The 20,093-nt window shown below is 43.0% G+C and overlaps 1 protein-coding gene across 2 annotated transcripts in view; it reads right to left on the minus strand.

Moving 5' to 3' along the window:
• The window catches only part of LOC145342592 (mixed lineage kinase domain-like protein), a 57,022-nt gene that overhangs the window by 31,763 nt on the left and 5,166 nt on the right, over window positions 1–20,093 (minus strand). For both annotated transcript variants that reach the window (XM_080188138.1, XM_080188137.1), the window contains exon 2: window positions 7,786–8,247. In XM_080188138.1, the coding sequence (XP_080044264.1) occupies window positions 7,786–8,239 (454 nt within the window). In that variant the 5' untranslated portion in view covers window positions 8,240–8,247. The remainder of the gene's footprint in view (window positions 1–7,785; window positions 8,248–20,093) is intronic.

Genomic DNA, 20,093 nt, shown 5'->3' on the forward strand with positions numbered 1-20,093 from the left:
CTACCCTCACCAAGGCCCTCAGATACTTGGCCCACCTCATTCCTCACACCAAATTTAGTAATGCCTACTTCCTAGTTGGACTGAGAACAAGCAAGTAAGTTCTCCTGAACACACTTGAGCTTCCTCCCCCTTCTTATCCTTTATTTTAGGATTATCTCAATCTATATATAGGTATTTGAAGTCCACCAATATCACCTCTGCATTCCTGCACGTTTGCTCCTCTTTCTCTATCTCATTATTTAGAGGCCTGTAAAATACCCTCAGTGATCATACAAATTTTTGTTTCTCAATTCTAATCAAATGGATCCTGTCCTTGCCCTCTCAAGTACATCCTCCCTACTTTCCAACAATACAATATCTTCCCTAATCAGCACTACCACACACCACCATTTTCTCTTTCTTGATTTTTTTTCTGAACAATTTTTTTCTGTCAATATGAAGCATCCAGTCCTTAACATTTCTTAAGCTGTGAATTCTGAAAAGGAGGAAGTAAGTAATGATAATCCCAAACAAATTATACTGGTTGCAAAGAGTTTCAATTCTGTGAGGGTGGTGAATTTGTGGAACTCGCTGTCCCTTAGCGTGGTGGAGTTTGAATCATTAAATGGTTTCAAAAAGGAGACAAATATATTTCTGATTTAAAAAACGGGTTAAAAGGGATATGGGGAGCAGGTAGGCAAGTGGATTTGAGACCAGGAAGATATTAGCCATGATCTGGTTGAATGGCGGTGCAGGCTTGAAGGGCTGAATTCTCTACATCTGCTTCTATTTCCTATGTTCCTCCGAAGGATATGTTTGTCACATAATTGTTTAACTGTGCCATATCAGATAGTGCTTACACTTCCTTAGTATTGTGGAATAGATTGATTGAAATGTTATTGTGATTCACTAAATAATGAGGATTGATCCTGAGTTAAGGAATATAAAGTATTACTTGCTTTACCTTTGGTCGCAGGAGTGTGCAGGCAGACAGGATGGTGGGTTGAAGTGTATCTACTTCAATGCAAGGAGCATCAGGAATAAGGTAGGTGAACTTGGAGCATGGATTGGTACTTGGGACTATGATGTTGTGGCCATTATGGAGACATGGTTAGCACAGGGACAGGAATGGTTGTTGGCAGTTCCGGGGTATAGATGTTGGGAAGGCAGTAAAAGAGGTGGAGGAGTAGCATTGTTAATCAAGGGTAGTTTAACAGCTGCTGAAAGGCATTTCGAGGGTGATCTGCCTACTGAGGTAATACGGGCTGAAGTTAGAAATAGGAAAGGATCGGTCATGTTGTTAGGAGTTTTCTATAGGCCCCCAGATAGTAATAGAGATGTGGAGGAGGAAATGGCAAAGCAGATTATGGATAGATGTGGAGGTCACAGGGTAGTTATCATGGGTGACTTTAACTTTCCAAATGTTGATTGGAACTTTTATAGGTCAAATAGTTCGGATGGGACACTTTTTGTACAGTGTGTGCAGGAGAGTTTCCTGACACAATATGTGGATAAGCCGACAAGAAGTGGGGCCACATTGGACTTGGTACTGGGTAATGAACCGAGCCAAGTGTTAGATTTGTTTGTGGGAGAGCACTTTGGAGATAGTGACCACAATTCGGTGTCCTTCATTATTGCAATGGAGAGGGATAGGGTCACATGGCAGGTCAAGGTTTATAATTGGGGCAGGGGTAATTATGATGCGATTAGGCAAGAATTAGGGAGTGAAAGATGGGAACAGAAACTGTCAGGTATGGGCACAAACGAAAAGTGGAGCTTGTTTAAGGAATAAATACTGCTTGATAGGTATGTCCCTGGCAGGCAGGGAGGAAATGGCCGAATGAGGGAACCATGGTTCACAAAGGAGGTTGAATGTCTTGTCAAGAGGGAAAAGGAAGTGTATGTAAGGATGAAAAAACAAGGTTCAGTTGGGTCGCTTGAGGGTTACAAGGTAACTAGGAATGAGTTAAAGAAAGGGCTTAGGAGAGCTAGGAGGGGACATGAGAAAACCTTGGTGGGTTGGATAAAGGAAAACCTCAAGACTTTTTACTCTTATGTGAGAAATAAAAGAATGACCAGGGTGAGGTTAGGGCCAGTCAAGGATAGTAGTGGGAACTTGTGCATGGAGAAGAGATAGGTGAGGTGTTGAGTGAATACTTTTCTTCAGTATTCACTAAGGAGAGGGGCCATGTTTTTGAGGAGGAGAATGTGATACAGGCTGATAGGATGGAGGAGGTAGATGTTCTGAGGGAAGATGTATCAGCAATTTTGAAAAACCTGAGGGTCAATAAGTCCCCTGGACCAGATGGGATGCATCCTAGGATACTTTGGGAGGCAAGGGATGAGATTGCGGAGCCTTTAGCTTTGATCTCTGGGTCCTCACTGTAACGGGGATTGTGCCAGAGGACTGGAGAGTGGTGAATGTTGTTCCTCTCTTCAAGAAAGGAAATAGGAATGACCCTGGTAATTATAGGCCAGTTAGTCTTACTTCGGTGGTCAGTAAGTTAATGGAAAAAGTCTTGAGGGATAGGATTTATGACCATTGGAAAGGTGTAGCTTAATCCAGGATAGTCAGCACGGTTTTGTGAGGGGTAAGTCCTGTCTCACAAATTTGATAGAATTCTTGGAGGAGGTCACTAAGTGTGTAGACGAAGGTAGAGCAGTTGATGTCGTATACATGGATTTTAGTAAGGCGTTTGATAACGTTCTCCATGGTAGGCTCATGAAGTAAGGAGGTGTGGGATAGAAGGAAGTTTGGCCGATTGGATAAGTAACTGGCTGTCTCATAGAAGAGAGGGTGGTGATGGAAGGAAAATTTTCGGACTGGAGGCCAGTTACCAGCAATGTACCACAGGGGTCAGTGCTGGGTCCTCTGCTATTTGTGATTTTTATCAATGACTTGGAAGAGGGGGCTGAAGGGTGGGTTAGTAAATTTGCCGATGACACCAAGATTGGTGGAATAGTGGATGAGGTGGAGGGCTCTTGCAGGCTGCAAAAAGACATTGAAAGGATGCAGAGCTGGGCAGAAAAGTGGCAGATGGAGTTTAACCCTGATAATTGTGAGGTGATTCATTTTGGTAGGACAAACTTGAATGCAGATTACAGGGTCAATGGCAGGGCTCTGAGGAATGTGGAGGAACAGAGAGATCTTGGGGTTCATATCCACAGATCTCTGAAGGTTGCCACTCAAGTGGGTAGAGCCGTGAAGAAGGCTAATAGTGCGTTAGCGTTTATTAACAGGGGGTTTGAGTTTAAGAGCTGTGGGGTTATGCTGCAACAATACAAGACCTTGGTGAGACCACATTTGGAATATTGTGTGCAGTTCGAGTCACCTCACTTTGCATGTGGAAGCATTGGAGAGAATGCAGAGGAGATTTACGAGGATGCTGCCTGGTTTGGAGGGTAGGTCTTATGAGGAAAGGTTGAGGGAGCTGGGGCTTTTCTCTTTGGAGTGGAGGAGGATGAGAGGTGACTTCCTAGAAGTTTATAAGATGATGAGGGGGATAGATAGAGTGGACATGCAGAGACTATGTCCTCAGCTGGATGTAGCTGTTACTCGGGGGCATAACTGTAAGGATCACGATGGGACATAATAGGAGGGGTGTCCGAGGTAGATTCTTCACTCAGAGGGTGTTTGGGGTATGGAATGCACTGCCTGCTGTGATAGTGGAGTCGGACACTTTAGGAACTTTCAAGCAGTTATTGGATAGGGACATGGAGCACACCAGAATGATAGGGAGTGGGATAGCTTGATCTTGGGTTCGGACATAGCTCAGCACAACATTGAGGGCCGAAGGGCCTGTACTGTGCTGTACTGTTCTATGTTCTATGTTAGCATTCTGAAGTCACTCAAGAAAGTTGCACTTCCATGTAACAAAGCTGGAGTAAGCTATTTGTTGTAGATTCGAGTGAGATACCTAAGCTGCTGAGTAAAGCAATATAAAAAGCTCAAACTTGACATGGAACATGATAAGGCAATTATTTTTGAAAAGTAAGTGGATCTTCAGTTTACCCAGTTAGGACAAAACTGACTGTTTCTCATTTGATTTAATCTGATTGTAGACAAAATAATGGAGAAATATATGGGGAGCAGACTTGAGCACCAGCCAAGTTCTGACTGATAATGGAGGGGATTTGACGGTTCAGGGACATGGATGAAAACATAACGATCATTGCCATGAATATTGCAGTTGAAAGTCCTTCCAGCGATTACTCCTTTAAAAGGAATCATGTGGTGATTGATGAATTCCTACCAAATCAATCAAACTGCAAGCTGACAACTGCAGATGGAAGGTGACGTTGTTATCAATTAGTCTATGGCTGAAATCCCAGGTTGCCTTTGTGTACATAATAGTCCTCCTGCTCCAGAAGTAGAAAGTACATAATTGATTCATTTCTTTTGCATATTTTAATGTAGAGGAAACAAACTTTTATCAAGGCCCATGTTATAGAGAAGATTGAGAGAGCACTGACGCATTATATAAGACCAATTAAGGGAGAATTTAATTCAGGAAATATGTTTTAATATAAAAGGGAAGGTTATAGGGAATGGAAAGGCCCTTGAAGTAATAGGTACTGTCTTACTATCACAACCTATCAAACATGGTGGTCAAACTGTTAAGGTTCATTCCTCATGATTAATCAGAATTGGATTGAACTAGCTGATAAAAGTAAATGAGACAACTTGTAATGTGTGCTCGTGCACAACTCAAAGCTCTCATGTTCAAAGGCCATTTCTCATGGAGGGTTATCAGGTGACTTATTCCAGAGGGACAACTGAATGGAGGGATGTGACAATTATGGGACATGCAGCAAATCCTACAGAAAGCAAGTTGAAATATTGGTTGAATGTTCAGGATGATGGCTGAGAAGTGAAGTCTATCCACCAACAGAACGGGTGAAGAAGTGGATAATAAGACAGTGCAGTGCATTCACAAAAGGTCTGTCCTAAAGTGGCTCTTGCATCACAAAGTTATCACATACTAGAGAATCCCCAATGGATAATCTCACAGTAGTAGTCCTGACAGACAAGTGGAAGCTTGTAGGGTGAATAAATTCCTTTATTGGTTTATGTGTGCTCTGCCTGAAGGCAGTTTCTGGGCTCACTGTCAACTGAGGTTTCATCCTGAGCCATTTTATCTGGCAGTGATGGTTTGCTAACTCTCAGTCGCAGGATGAGATGGCAGGACACAGGTCTATCTCAGCTGTGGGAATCAAATCCACATTGAATTACACACTGGCACTAGACTCTCCAGATTCTACCACACTCTGCCAAAAAAAAATCAAGGGGCTTGAGTCATGCTGTCAGAGGTGGGTGAGACTTAAACATGTTGACAAAGCAAGACTGCTTAGAGCTTCCCAACCCCACCACTGGGATGAGAGGGGCTCTCTACACCCTGGCAGTGCCAACCTGTGCCAAGGGTCATTGCCAGGGCACTGCCTGGCATGTTCCTCTCCCCTGGGGGCTACGCTTAAATTTCCACCCCTGGCAAGATCCTCACGACAGGTTCATGTCTGTGTGAACCTGTTGTAAACTATGCTAACATAACGTCACATTAGTATGGTGTCAATAACTAGCAAGGGGTCAAGATACAGTGGAGAAGGTTGGTTAATGGTATGGAAATGCATGCAAAGTAGGTTCACACCGGCTATGGGCATGATCCTGATGATGCTTCTCGATGGAGGGCGCAGAAGATCTGAAGTTGCTGACAAGAACTGCAACTTCTATACCTCGGGTCCCACCAATATACTTGCAAAGGGTAAAATGGGGCTCAAGCTTTTGCCCAGTATTTGGAAGCTTGATTGGTTAGTTAAACCGGTTGGCATTCGGACTAAGCCAGATGCTGATTTTGGTGTTTTGGACTCGAATACTAGAATGAAGCACTCTAAAACTAAGAATGCTTTAAGGATGAATAAGACATTTAAAAAAATCTTGAGAAAAGCATAAGTTTCCATTCTTATGTGATCTAATGAACATGAAACAAATCATTTTTGGGTAATGTTTGACATCATAATCCTCCTGATGGGTATTCTATTGCAGCTGATTTCATAATATTTATGCTGGGAGGAAATTAGAAATGTTCGCTGGAATTCTACCACCCTGTCCACCATGGACTCGGAGTGGGCGAGGGGTGGACAATGGAAATGTCCATTGACCTTGGTGGAAATTTCCAGTCTCTCAAGCGAGGCTGTAAAATCCCACCCGTTGTCCTTCAGCTTGGAAAGCTAAGTAAATAGGATTGTTAAAAGTACTGTGGCTGTTGAAACACTGGCTTTGTGGATGCAGTTGGTAAAGGATTCTATTTGTCAAATATTTTAAATGGGATTCTTTAGAGGTGGTTTACTGAAGATAGTATACCAACTGAATGTTCATAAGCAATCATTCATTTGAGATTTTACAAAAATCAAGAGTGAGGAAAAGTTATAGATTGACCTTGCTGGTTTGAAACAAATGCTGGAGAGAAAAGGAAATCACAAAAATTAAATCAGTGGATGCAAGCTATCAATGTCTGCTCACGTAACGAAACTAAACGTGTGTGCAAATAAATTGTTAGGGATACTGGAGGAGGGCTGTCTGACAATGTACAGATTTGAAGTTCTTTGATTTAATTTGTTTTGAAACTTTGGTTGAACAAATTAACTCTTTTTTAACAGTTTATTTATTAGTCACAAGGCTTATATTAACACTGCAATTAAGTTGTGAAAATCTCCTAGTCGCCACATTCTGGTGCCTGTTCGAGTCAATGCACCTAACCAGCACATCTTTCAGACTGCGGGAGGAAACCCATGAAGGCACGGGGAGAACGTGCAAACTCCACACAGACAATGACCCTGGATTCCACCAGGGACCTGGGATTCGAACCCATGTCCCTGGTGCTGTGAGGCAGCAGTGCTAACCACTGTGCCACCATGCCGCCCCTATAAAAAGAGCAGGGGATCAGTTAATTATATATAGATAGTGGACATTAACAGGCGATTCATTTGAATGACGATAAATACACATAGACTGATACAATGGCTGTTGGATTAGGAGGTGTATATTTGCAATGTGCAAAGCTTTAAATAAATATAAAGAAGTGTGTTAAGATCAGCTCCAGTTCTTTCCTTGACAAACAGGCATTTTGGAATATAACAGAGTTAATTTGTTTGAGCTTCAAGTGTAGCAGAAATATCTACTCTGAATTGTTCATCCAATAGTAGATTTTGGACTCATCTCTCAATACAAGAGCAGCATGTGAAATCAGCCATTGTGTACTGCCACAGCTATTCATGTCAACAACTGAACCTAGCAATGAAAGAAATATAAGGGTGATTCAGAATGAAGTGAACACTCAGTGGGAATATAAATCATCAAGATTCAGGTGCCAAATTGCAAGACTTATCATTTAAATTGAAGGGGATGATGAGGTATGACTGTGGCATTGAAATCATTCAGAAAAGGGTAGGCTGAATGCAGCAGGATAGGGGTTTCCTTCCATATTAATAGGCACAAGGACAGCACACCACTGCTCCTCATGTCAATAAACACAAACTCATTTCCTTTGCCATGTTAGACAGCTGTAAATGCAAGCATGACCTCTGAAGAGGAATCATTGGACTCAAAATCTGAACTCTGTTTCTCTCCGAACAGATGCTATCAGACCTGCTATGTTTATCCAGCATTTCCTGATTTTTATTTACCATGCATTTGAATGCAATCAATCTGAATGTTCCTTTGAATGCATATTCTTTTCTAAAATGCCTCCTAATAATCTTTGGTGCCAAATCAGGACCAAGATGAACAAATTAAGAAGACGATCCACATACCTTCTTCTAACTTCTTTGCCACGATATCCAGATATCTCTGATCTTCCTCTGTATCTTGTTTATCTTCTTTCTTCCTCTCCTTGTCCTTAAACATCCTCAGAAGGGCTTTGGTTTGCTCAGTGTGCAAGGCCAGCTCCAGGGCTACAGCAGCATCATTTAGTCGTTCATTGAGATGATTGAAGTCATCCTTGATTTCATGCACCTTGAAGACCTTGGAGAATCTGTGCTTATTGGTGAAAGACTCAATAAAATCTTTTGCGCTCTCCAGAATCCCCACTATCTCCTTCAGAGCCTTTGCATCTGTCAGCTCTTCATGTTTGATAGTCTCCACAGGTTCCAAGAGGGATTCAATCCGACGCTTTAGGCGATGGCACCGCTTGCGATTCATTTTTACCTCATTGCAGAGCACATAAATATCCTTGGCCACATTAATAATCTTTTCAACGTATTCCATACTGATATCTGCAATGACACAAAATCATCAGCTCTTCTTATCACCCAGAATGGACTCAACATTATAAGTATGCCCCCCTGAATAACAAGGGATGGACTGGACCTGATAATGCACCATTCCCTGGTCAATCATGAACTAGCTGCTGGAATCTGGGCAAAAACATAGACAGCACAATTTAATAAAGTGTCACTTATTGGAGGTAGACAGTTCAACAGAGACAGGAGTGGGGAGTTGTCGGTGAGGGAGAGCTGGAGATGTATTTCTTTTCCAAAAGACTCCTCATTAGTATTAATAGACACACTATTGAAACAAAGTACACTGCTAGCAATCTTTTCCTTCACCTTCTAATGCTGCAGAATTAGAATCTCACAACATGGGAGGAGGCCATTAAGCTTCATGCAGCAAAATATTAACCTAAAATATAAGTTGACATGCATGCCGTGCTCTTCAAAATAATCATGTCAATAACAGTTTCCCCATTGATTCATTGGTTAATTACACCATGTGGTGTGCCATTAAGCCAAATATTGAGGGCAGTAATCAACCATCTCTGATAGTTGTCAACTGTTGGCTGCTATAATCTTGTCTTTAGACACTGGATGAAGGCAGGACTGCCAATTCACACAGCTAACTGACACAGATTGCCTCAGGTCACTCATGATGGCGTGTTCCTATCCCAGCTGATATTATTACCAGACAAGCTGGATCCTGTTATTTTTATTAAGAAAGGTGGAGGGTGGCTACTACAGTCAGAGGAGTTCAGCTGATGAACCTTTAACAAAAGAATAAAACATCTATTAAACAAGATGAATTATAATCCACAACTCCTTCAACCCAACTATGCCTTTACCAGAATATACAGATTCTCAAGGATAATACAAGTTACAAAACCTATTTTATATTCTAATTCTCTCAGTAAGTACATGGTCCATGTAAATCAACGGGTGACCTGTGGTTAGACACACCACATTCTGAAATGAAGTGGCCACCCAAACAACTTGTATAGATTTCTCAGCAACTCTCCAGTGGTACTTGTCACACTGAGCCAACTGGCCTCACTGGAACTCTGTCTTTCACACAAGGTTTCCAATTTCCACCCTCAAAGGACTCTTGGAGTCTTCTCCCAAATGACACTATCTTGAAAGTCTTCACCAAGTATCTACCTCCAGGGTTTCAACCTCTACTTTTGGTGCTCCTCTCTCTTAAATCACCAGGGGAGGGGCGAACTGCTGCCACTCTGGAACAGCAATCACTGCGGGGCGCGGGGGACGGGGGAGAGAGGGGTGATGGTGATCCGCCGTTGGACCCCATGATAGCCGTGGGAGGTGGTGATTGACCAATAGGCCCAGTCGCCCTGCTGGCGGATTCCAAGTTTGGCAACATTTTTTGGACTGAGTTAGGTAAGATTCGATTTTTAAGTTGCCCAAAAAGGATGCATTTTTCTCCCATTTTCAGGTTTAGAATTCTTTTGGTTAAGTCGCCCCATTTGTTTACAGAGTGTAGCCTCGAGTGAAAGAGGTAATTTGGAACAGCTTCACAAGATAATGTATGCAAAATTACAAGAAAATCTCCCTTTACACATAAGAACATAAGAACATAAGAAATAGGAGCAGGAGTAGGCCATCTAGCCCTTCGAGCCTGCCCCGCCATTCAGTAAGATCATGGCTGATCTGTCGTGGCTCAGTTCCACATTCCCGCCCTCTCCCCATAACCCTTAATCCCCTCGCTTATCAAAAACCCATCAACCCGCGTCTTAAAAATATTTAGCGAGGCAGCCTCCACCACTTCAATGGGCAGAGAATTCCAGAGATTCACCACCCTTTGAGTGAAGAAGTTCCTCCTCAACTCCGTTCTAAACCGGCCCCCCTTTATCTTGAGGCTGTGCCCCCTAGTCCTACTGTCCTTTCTGAGCGGGAAGAGTCTCTCCACCTCTATCCTATCCATCCCATTCATCACCTTATATGTCTCAATGAGATCTCCCCTCATTCTTCTAAACTCTAACGAGTACAAGCCTAGTTTATTCAGCCTCTCCTCATAGCTCAACCCCCTCAACTCCGGTATCAGCCTAGTAAACCTCCTCTGCACTCCCTCCAAGGCCAAAATATCCTTGCGTAAGTGCGGCGACCAAAACTGCACACAGTACTCCAGCTGCGGCCTCACCAATGCCCTATACAGCTGCAGCAAGACCTCCCTACTTTTATATTCAATCCCCCTCGCTATGAAGGCCAGCATCCCATTTGCCTTCCTGACCACCTGCTGCACCTGCAGGCTGGGTTTTTGCGACTCATGCACAAGGACCCCGAGGTCCCTCTGCACTGCTGCCTGCTGCAGTTTTTCGCCACGTAAGTAGTAGTCCTTCCTACCATTATTCCTACCAAAGTGGACCACCTCGCAATTGCCAACATTAAATTCCATTTGCCAGTTCCTGGCCCATTCGCCCAGCCTATCTAGATCCTTCTGCAGACTCTCCACACCCTCCACGCAATTTGCCGTTCCACCAATCTTGGTGTCATCAGCAAATTTCGACACCATACACTCGGTTCCCTCCTCCAGATCATCTATATAAATGGTAAATAGCTGAGGCCCCAGCACCGACCCCTGGGGCACTCCACTAGTCACCAACTGCCAATCCGAATAGCACCCATTGACCCCCACTCTCTGCCTCCTATTTGACAACCAATCCTCTATCCACGCTAACACCCTACCCCCAACTCCATGCCCCCTTACCTTCTGCAATAACCTCTTATGAGGTACCTTGTCAAACGCCCTCTGAAAATCAAGAAAGACCACATCCACCGGCTCTCCTCTATCCACCGCCCTAGACACATCCTCATAGAACTCCAATAAATTTGTCAGACACGACTTCCCCTTAATGAAATCGTGCTGCGTCTGCTCTATCAAGCAATTCCCCTCAAGATGCCTCGCTATTTCCTCCTTGATGATGGATTCTAACATTTTACCTACAACAGACGTTAAACTAACCGGCCTATAATTCCCTGCCTTTTGCCTGCAGTACTAAACAGTACTATTCAGATAAAGAAAGCTGGGGAGTTAAAGGGAATTCTTTTCAAAACCTGTGGCTAAAGGCAAGTCTAGCAAAATGACATCTTTTCACGTTATCCATCTGCCAGCAAAACACAAGAAACTGTTCACCAATGGCAAAGTTATCAAGGAGGCTATGATGGTTTTTTAAAAATCATTCCTATTCCATGGGTGTCGTTGGCCAGTCAGCTTTTATTGCTCATCCCTAGTTGCCCATGAACTGAGTGGCTTGCTTGGCCATTTCAGAGAGCAGTTAAGCCATTGCTGTGGCTCTGGAGTCACATGTAGGTCAGACCAGGTAAGGACAGCAGATTTCCTTCCCTAAAGGACATTAGTGAATTTAATTTTAATGTAAATTAAATTAGAATTTAAAAGCAATTTCATTGTTAGTAGTGAGCCCAAGACTGAAGTGTCCGGGCCTGCTAGCATCCCCCCTCTGGGTTTGTGTCTCACTTCAGGAGCTTAAGCTCATGGTCTGTTGCTGATACTTAGTGATGTGTGTAGCAACTGTGCACTGTATGGATGTTAAAATGAGGTTCTGGCTGTCTGTACCATTGATCTGTGTGAGTTTAAAGATTGATACAATTTGAAAGAAGGGAGTTCTTCCAGTGTTCTTGTCTTCTGTCAATCAACAACCTCAAATCACATTAACTGGTCACTCATCCCTTTGCTGTTTGTGAGATCTTACTGTGTGCAAAAGAACATAAGAAATAGGAGCAGGAGTAGGCCATCTAGCCCTTCGAGCCTGCCCCGCCATTCAATAAGATCATGGCTGATCTGAAGTGGATCAGTTCCACTTTCCTGCTCTCTCCCCATAACCCTTAATTCCCTTGTCTGTCAAAAACAAAGTAGCTGACATACTTGCCTACATAACGTTCAAGGTGTTTCAAGTAATTTAGTGTGTGAAGTGATTTTTTTGTGATGTGGAATTATCTAAATATAAGTCTTTTTACTTCAACGCAGGGTAAAATGATCACGTTCATAAAGCCTAAGTCAAAACACACCCATCCACTGGAGAGGGGATGGGCTTGTTTTGACTTAGCTTTTATTCAGTAACAAATTCTAAGCATCACACAGATTACATGGCATTGTTTGAAATTAGGCTCTGTATAGAGCCTAATTAATCCCAAGTGCATGCTTCACAGACAGTGAAACAATTGAGGTACAAGCTTTCAGATGTAACTAGATTCTTGACAACTTCAAAGGGCTCGATTATGGTCGCTCTCTGGAGAGGTAACAATCACCATAGTGATAGAGGTCAGACAATCTCTCTGAATCATCTTTTGGAAGCTCACAATTGGTGATCGACATTAAGAGACTCAAATGTAAACAGACTGGAATTCATGGGCCAGCTCCAAGATCTTCCCTTCATTTTTGAAGCTCATCATGCTTACAGTGTTGTTCATATGCCTGACACCAGACTCCCAAAGCAATTGCTCCACTCTGAATTTGATTGCAGCAGGAGACTCCTTGGAAGACAGCAGAAATGCTTTAGGAATTTCCTCAAAGCATCTCTGAAGAAGTATAACTGCTGAATCATGGAAGATCTTGGCTTGTGACCAACCAAAATGGAGAAGGCTCATTTGGGAAGGCATGAACATGTCAAGAGAGTTTTTTGGGAACATTCAGGGGTAATGTGCTAAAAAAAAAGTGCACAATCCTCCAAACGACCAATCTACCCATTCCTTTAAACACTGTCTGCAGATCCTTTTCCAGTTATCCCAGAACCCATTAAATCGGAGTGGCAGCAAGTCATCCTTCATTCACAAGGGACTATCAAAGAAGAAGATAACAATACATAGCTAAAATGTCAATGTTATGCAAAATACCTAAAAACAAAGTTACATAAAATTAAAAGTTTACAGCACAGAAAGTCCATTCAGCCCAATTGATCTGTAATAGTGTTTATGCTTACATGTCTTCCTTCCATCTTAATTCATCTTGACATTGCTTTTTATTTTTCTCCACTCAAATACGTAATTAGCTTCCCCTTTATTGCTTCTATGCAATTCACCTCAACTACTTGTGGTTGTGAGTTCCACATTGTAACCACTCTATGAGTAAAGAGGTTTCTCCCGAATTCCTCATTTGATATTTTTTAGTAACTGCCTTACATTTATGGTCCCTGCTTTTGGATTCCCCCACATGTGGACACAACTTCTCCACATTTAACTTATCAAACCTTGTCATAATTTTAAAGACACCACCAACAACAACTTTCATTTCTATTGCAACTTTAATGTAATAAAACAACCAGGAATGCTATAAAGCTAAATTTAACCCTGAACCTCATAAGGAGAGATTAGGACAGATAGTTAAATGTTTGTTCAAAATGGAAGGTTTTAAAGAGCATCTTAAAAAGGAGCAAGGAAAGACACAGGAGTTTGGGGATGGAATTTTATAACTAGGGGACCAGGCAGCAAAAGGCTGCAGTGGTGGTGCTATTAAAATCATGAACACACAAGACTAAATGAGAGTTGTTGGAGTCAGAGATTAAAATGTAAAGTTTATTTATTAGTCATAAGTAGACTTACATTAACACTGCAATGAAGTTTCTGTGAAAATCCCCAGTCGCCACACTCCGGCATCTGTTCAGATACACTGAGGGAGAATTTAGCATGGCCAATGCACCTAACCAGTCTTTTGGACATGGGAGGAAACTGGAGCACCCAGAGGAAATCCACGCAGACACGGGGAGAATGTGCAGACTCCATATAGACAGTGACCCAACTGGGAATCGAACCCGGGTCCCTGAAATTGTGAGGCAGCAATGTTAACCACTGTGTCAATGTGCCAGATTATAAAGACGGGGAGTGACATGACATGCATCAAATGGACAAATTAGAAAACATGCATGTGAATTTTAAAATTGAGATGTTGCCTAACCTATTTCAGATCAGTCTCCTCTTTTCTTGACCCAAAATTCTATCCTTAAACCTCTCCAATTTTTGTCTTCTTTTTACTCTGCTAAGCTGCTCCTTAAAATCCACTCTTTTGGCCAAGCTTTTAGTCATCTGTCTGAACGTCTGCTAATGTGGCTTGGAGTTAGATTTTGCTTTATAATGCACCAGTGAAGCATCATATGATTTTTTTTAATATTAGAGGTGTCATTTAAAAACACAAGTTGTTGACGTCATTGTCTTTAAAATTATGAAAGGGTTTGATAAGACAGACATGGAGAAGGTGTGCACATTTGTGGGGAAATCCAAACCTTGGGGCAACAAATAAGACTAAGACTAAAAAAAAAATCAAATAATTAATTCAGGAGAAACTCCTTTATTGAATTTGTGTAATGTTTATCATGGCTTCAGGCTGTCCTGAAGTGCTTTATAGTTAATAAAGTACATTTGGTTGCAAGGAAATATGGCAGCTAACATGTAATCAGCAGGGTCCCAACAAGAGTTAGTGACCTGCTGGTCTGTTTTAGGTGTTGGTTGAGGGATAAATATTGACAGACGCACCAGAGGAATGCCTTTGCCAATACCCTGACTCCAACCTGAAATGGGAAATCCCACTTGGCCCTGAGAGGTGGAGCCTCCATTCACCCCTTACAAACACTGGCATGTTCAAGAATGGGAAACAATGCTGGGTTGTCCCCACTTCCCCATCTCACTGACTGAAGGCTGGTGGGCCAAGTCAAAGCAGATGCATCAGCATTCATATATGCAAACATTTGGTGATCCAGGCCAAGAACACAGTCTGGATCCGTAAACATGCTGAAATTTATGTTACTATTGACTCCCTACAGTAGGACTAGTGGGAGGATAGAATGGAGATTCTTCAGGAAAGGGGCCGACATCATTCCTCACAGTTTGCAGATGTACGTGTAATGCAGGTACCTGTTGGTCCCTTAAAAATGATTATCAATCCCGCCTCCAAAACAACCTGGGGGTTACCCTAAAAAGCATTGATGGGCGCAAGCTCAACGTAACAGGTTGGATTGTGGCCATTTGATCTTTGTCTCTGCACTACGAACACACACTGCAACATTAGTGTTGGGGCGGGGGAGGTGGGGGGGATGATGGTGCTGTTGGGCCTTCCAATATTAATTCAGGAATTCTAACTGATTCTCTCTTTCCTTGCACATGACGCTGAGCTTAACTATATTAATTATGACTCCAACTAAGGGTCAGATGAACTGCAGTGAATCAATTTGTTCATCAGCTGAATGATTCATCTGCAGTCATGATAATCTCACACTCAAATAACAGGATGAGAGAGATTTTTTCATGTTCACATGAAAAGAGGATCTGAAATGGTGGCCAAGAGTGAAATACAGGAACATTTTTATTATTAGACATACATGGGGAATGGGTGGTGCCAGTTAATCAAAAATGTCAGTTAAGGGGGAGTTCCATTTACCAATGCAATCCAATGCAATACTTATAGGAATTGATATGCAAGTACTCAGGAAGGAAAGAACAGCATTTGCTTTGCTTCTAATCTTTAACAGTACATTAAAACATAAAATATAAAATAATACAGCATACAGCTATGGGCTCATGATACATTTGTAATTGCTTCCATTTGGTAAAGAGACAATTCATATTTAAGGAGCATCAGAAATTCTGGTTAGTAGAGAATTCTGGTTGGGTAGAATGCTGGATAATAAAGTTTACTGTTAATCCTTTAAATCAGATTCAAATTCAATGAGACATCAGGCACAGTATTTAAGTGAAAAATGTTGAGAAAAGGAGTAGGCCATTCAGCCTTTGAGCCAGCTTTGTCATTCTAGTACATCATGGCTGTTCAGTGCCTTAGCTCAATTGATACATTCATTTAATAAAATAATTTTGACCACAGTTATGAAAATTTCAAATGATCCTGCATTCAGACCACTTGTCAGTAAGAACAACACTTCCTCCACAATCATCCTCGACATCACTGTCCCACACTGTGTGTCCAAATTCTCCTCCAGTTTGGTTTTCACGTTTGCTGATGACACCACCGTAGTGGGTTGGATCTCAAACAATGATGAGACAGAATACAGGGAAGAGAATCTGGTGAACTAGTGCGATGACAATAATCTCTCCCTCAATGTCAGCAAAATCAAGGAGACAGGCATCCACTTCAGGAAGCATAGTTGAGGATATGCGTCTTTCTACATCATTGGGGATGAAGTGGAAATGGTGGAGAACTTCAAGTTTCTTGGTCTTCAGATCACCACTAACCTATCCTGGTCCCTCCATGTGGATACTATAGTTAAGAAAGCCCACCAAGGCCTCTACTTTCTCAGGAGTCTAAGGAACATGGGCATGTCCACTACAACTCTCACCAACCTTTAGAGATGCACCATTCTTTCTGCTTGTATCACAGCTGGGAATGGCTTCTTCTTTGTCCAAGACCGCCAGAAACTTCAAAGGGTTGTGAACAAAGCCCAGTCCATCATGCAAACCAGCTTCCCATCCATTGACTCTGTCTACACTTCCTGCTGCCTCAGAAAAGAAGCCAACATGATGAAAGACCCCACGCACCCCAGACATACACTCTTCCACCTTCTTCCGTCGGGAAAAACATACAAAAGTTTGAAGTCACATACCAACCGACTCAAGAACAACTTCTTCCCTGCTGCCATCAACTTTTGAATGGATCTACCTCATATTAAGTTGTTCTTTCTCTACACCCTAGCTGTGGCATAAGACTACATTCTGCATCCTTTCCTTCTCTATGTACAGTATGCTTTGTCTGTGTAGCCTGCCAGAAACAATATTTTTCACTGTATACTAATACATGTGGCAATAAGAAATCAAATCAAATTTTAAAAAAAGATTTCCACTAACTTGTGTGAAAAATGTGCATCCTTAAGTGCTTATAGGCACAAATCTAATTTTGGGGGTGGGTAGGATGCTTAGTCCAGATGGGAGAGTTTCGGATCCGTTTTTTCACCGAGCACTGCATGAAAAATTCCTGGAACTTGTTTCTAACTACTAGGGGGAGGATGAGGGGCCTAATTCACTAGAAAACCAGCTCATAGTAGTAGAGGGCACCATTGCACATGTGCAGTTCTCTGCTGTGAGAACAGCAGGGACCTATCACACAGCCTCTGCTGCAGTAGCTGACCTGCATGGCCTAACCCCACTCTGTGCTACCAAGAGCTCTGCCTTTTGTGACACCCCCCACCCTCGACTGCAGCTCCAGATCAGAATGACCACCCCCTGCATCCACTCCATCTCCAGCCAGACCGATCAATTTCTGCTCCCCTCGGTCAGACTGATTTTCCCCCCCACCCCCTCCCCCACTATGCAGAGTGTGTCCTAGATTCCCCTCTCAATCAATATTTGGGCAGAACACATAGTGGCCTCCCCCCCACCCCTGATTGGCCAGGCCCTGCCCCCTCAGATCCCATCCCTTGGCACTACCTATTGCCCAAGGAACGATCCTCCTTGTCCCTCCAACCTCCTGGTGGAGCCTCAATGGCCATCACATCTGGTCCCATTAATGGGGGAGCCATATATGATCCTCGCCAGAGGGAATGATCTGGAGGAGGGAACCGAGTGCAGGGTGTCGAAATTTGCGGATGACACCAAGATTGGGGGAACGGCAAATTGTGCGGAGGGTGTGGAGAGTCTGCAGAAGGATCTAGATAGGCTGGGCGAATGGGCCAGGAAATGGCAAATGGAATTTAATGTTGGCAAGTGTGAGGTGGTCCACTTTGGTAGGAAGAATGGTAGGAAGGATTATTACTTACGGGGCGAAAAACTGCAGCAGGCGACGGTGCAGAGGGACCTCGGGGTCCTTGTGCATGAGTCGCAAAAACCCAGCTTGCAGGTGCAGCAGGTGGTCAGGAAGGCGAATGGGATGCTGGCCTTCATAGCGAGGGGGATTGAATATAAAAGTAGGGAGGTCTTGCTGCAGCTGTATAGGGCATTGGTGAGGCCGCGGCTGGAGTACTGTGTGCAGTTTTGGGCGCCGCACCTGCGCAAAGATATTTTGGCCTTGGAGGGAGTGCAGAGGAGGTTTACTAGGCTGATACCGGAGTTGAGGGGGTTGAGCTATGAGGAGAGGCTGAATAAACTAGGCTTGTACTCGTTGGAGTTTAGAAGAATGAGGGGAGATCTCATTGAGACGTATAAGATGATGAATGGGATGGATAGGATAGAGGTGGAGAGACTCTTCCCGCTCAAAAAAGACAGTAGGACTAGGGGGCACACCCTCAAGATAAAGGGGGGGCGTTTTAGAACGGAGTTGAAGAGGAACTTCTTCACTCAAAGGGTGGTGAATCTCTGGAATTCTCTGCCTGTTGAAGTGGTGGAGACTGCCTCGCTAAATATTTTCAAGAAGCGGGTTGATGGGTTTTTGATAGGAGAGGGGATTAAGGGTTATGGGGAGAGGGCCGGAAAGTGGAACTGAGCAGCGACAGATCAGCCATGATCTTATTGAATGGCGGGGCAGGCTCAAAGGGCCAGATGGCCTACTCCTGCTCCTATTTCTTATGTTCTTATGTTCTTATGAACCTCCACTGAAAAGGCCACACAGGCAAATGAGACCAGAAAATTGAGTCCCAGGCTCACTAATTCCATTCAAATGATTACGAAATTTCATTTATAAAATTTATTCAGCCTCATGCCACAAATGGCCGCAACGCTGATCGTATCAGATATCCGGTACCCATAAAATTGTGAGAGGCGATAAATCATTCTTGGCTTACTGGCTTGTACATGCTTCCTTGTTCCAGACTCCCTCCCAGAGAAAATAGTTTCTCTGTATCTACATTACCAAATCCCTGTATCATTTTAAACACCTCAATCAGATCAACATTCCAAACCCATGGGAATACAATCTAATTCTAAACTGCCCTTATAATTTAACCATTTAAGAATAGTTTTTATACCACTCTGTTGTCTTTTAGTGATTGTGTACATGGACACAAAAACCCCTTTGTTCTTGCACAGCTCCTCGTTTTTCCTCATTAAGGAATTAGATACAAAGTGGATTATCTCAAGCAGAAATGAAATGAAAGTCATCAAAATCCCAGAGCACGATAGGTTGCTCTTCCTTTTTCAGAGGGACAGAGAGAGTGCTGACTGCTGGTGACTTAACCTGAGTGTCACCACGCCTCAGATGGGGGGCAAGGTTGGGAAAGTTGGGCCTTCATGAATAGCTGATACGGGAATTGATTCCATGCTGTTGGTGTTACTCCACATCACGAACCAGCCATCCAGCCAATTGAGCTGTCCGACCCCCTGTTATTATCACACACCCCACACTGAAATGCATCTGCCACAGCTTATGTCCTCTCATTTGCTTTGTCTATTACCCTTTGTCATTTTCTGTGTTTAACTACACAACTTACTTTGCTTCCTAAGTGTCATGTACAAACGTGGGTCTGGAACTCCTTATTCTTTCGTCCAATTTATTGACGTCTTGGGCAAAATGCTGAAACCATAGTATGGATCCCTGGAGATTATCATTTGTCACATTTCAAGAATTACAAAACAATTCCTTTATCCCACAGCCCGCCCCCACCCCGCAAACCTAGCAAACGACTACAAAGCTAAGTCAAAGTTACCTCCAATTCTCTGCATTCTCCTTCTAGCTTTTTTTTCTTGTTTGGAAGCTTATCTTCTGCAAGTTCATACAAGCAAGATTCCTAGACACTCCTCTATCTATAGTGCCAGTGACATCCTCATATAATTTCACTAGATTAATCAGATATCACCTATCCTTCACCAAGCCATGCTTCTTTGATCATCTCACACATGGTCATGCTTACTTGGGTAGGAATGGTGAGGTTTGGTCAGGTTGGAACAAGGATTAGTTGGGCTGTCAAGAGGCCATTCAATGGGGCATAGTTAGAGGTCTAGGTGAGAGT

This window comes from Carcharhinus amblyrhynchos, chromosome 4 (assembly GCF_965287045.1).
Source record: "Carcharhinus amblyrhynchos chromosome 4, sCarAmb.v2.hapA, whole genome shotgun sequence".
Lineage (NCBI taxonomy): Eukaryota > Metazoa > Chordata > Chondrichthyes > Carcharhiniformes > Carcharhinidae > Carcharhinus > Carcharhinus amblyrhynchos.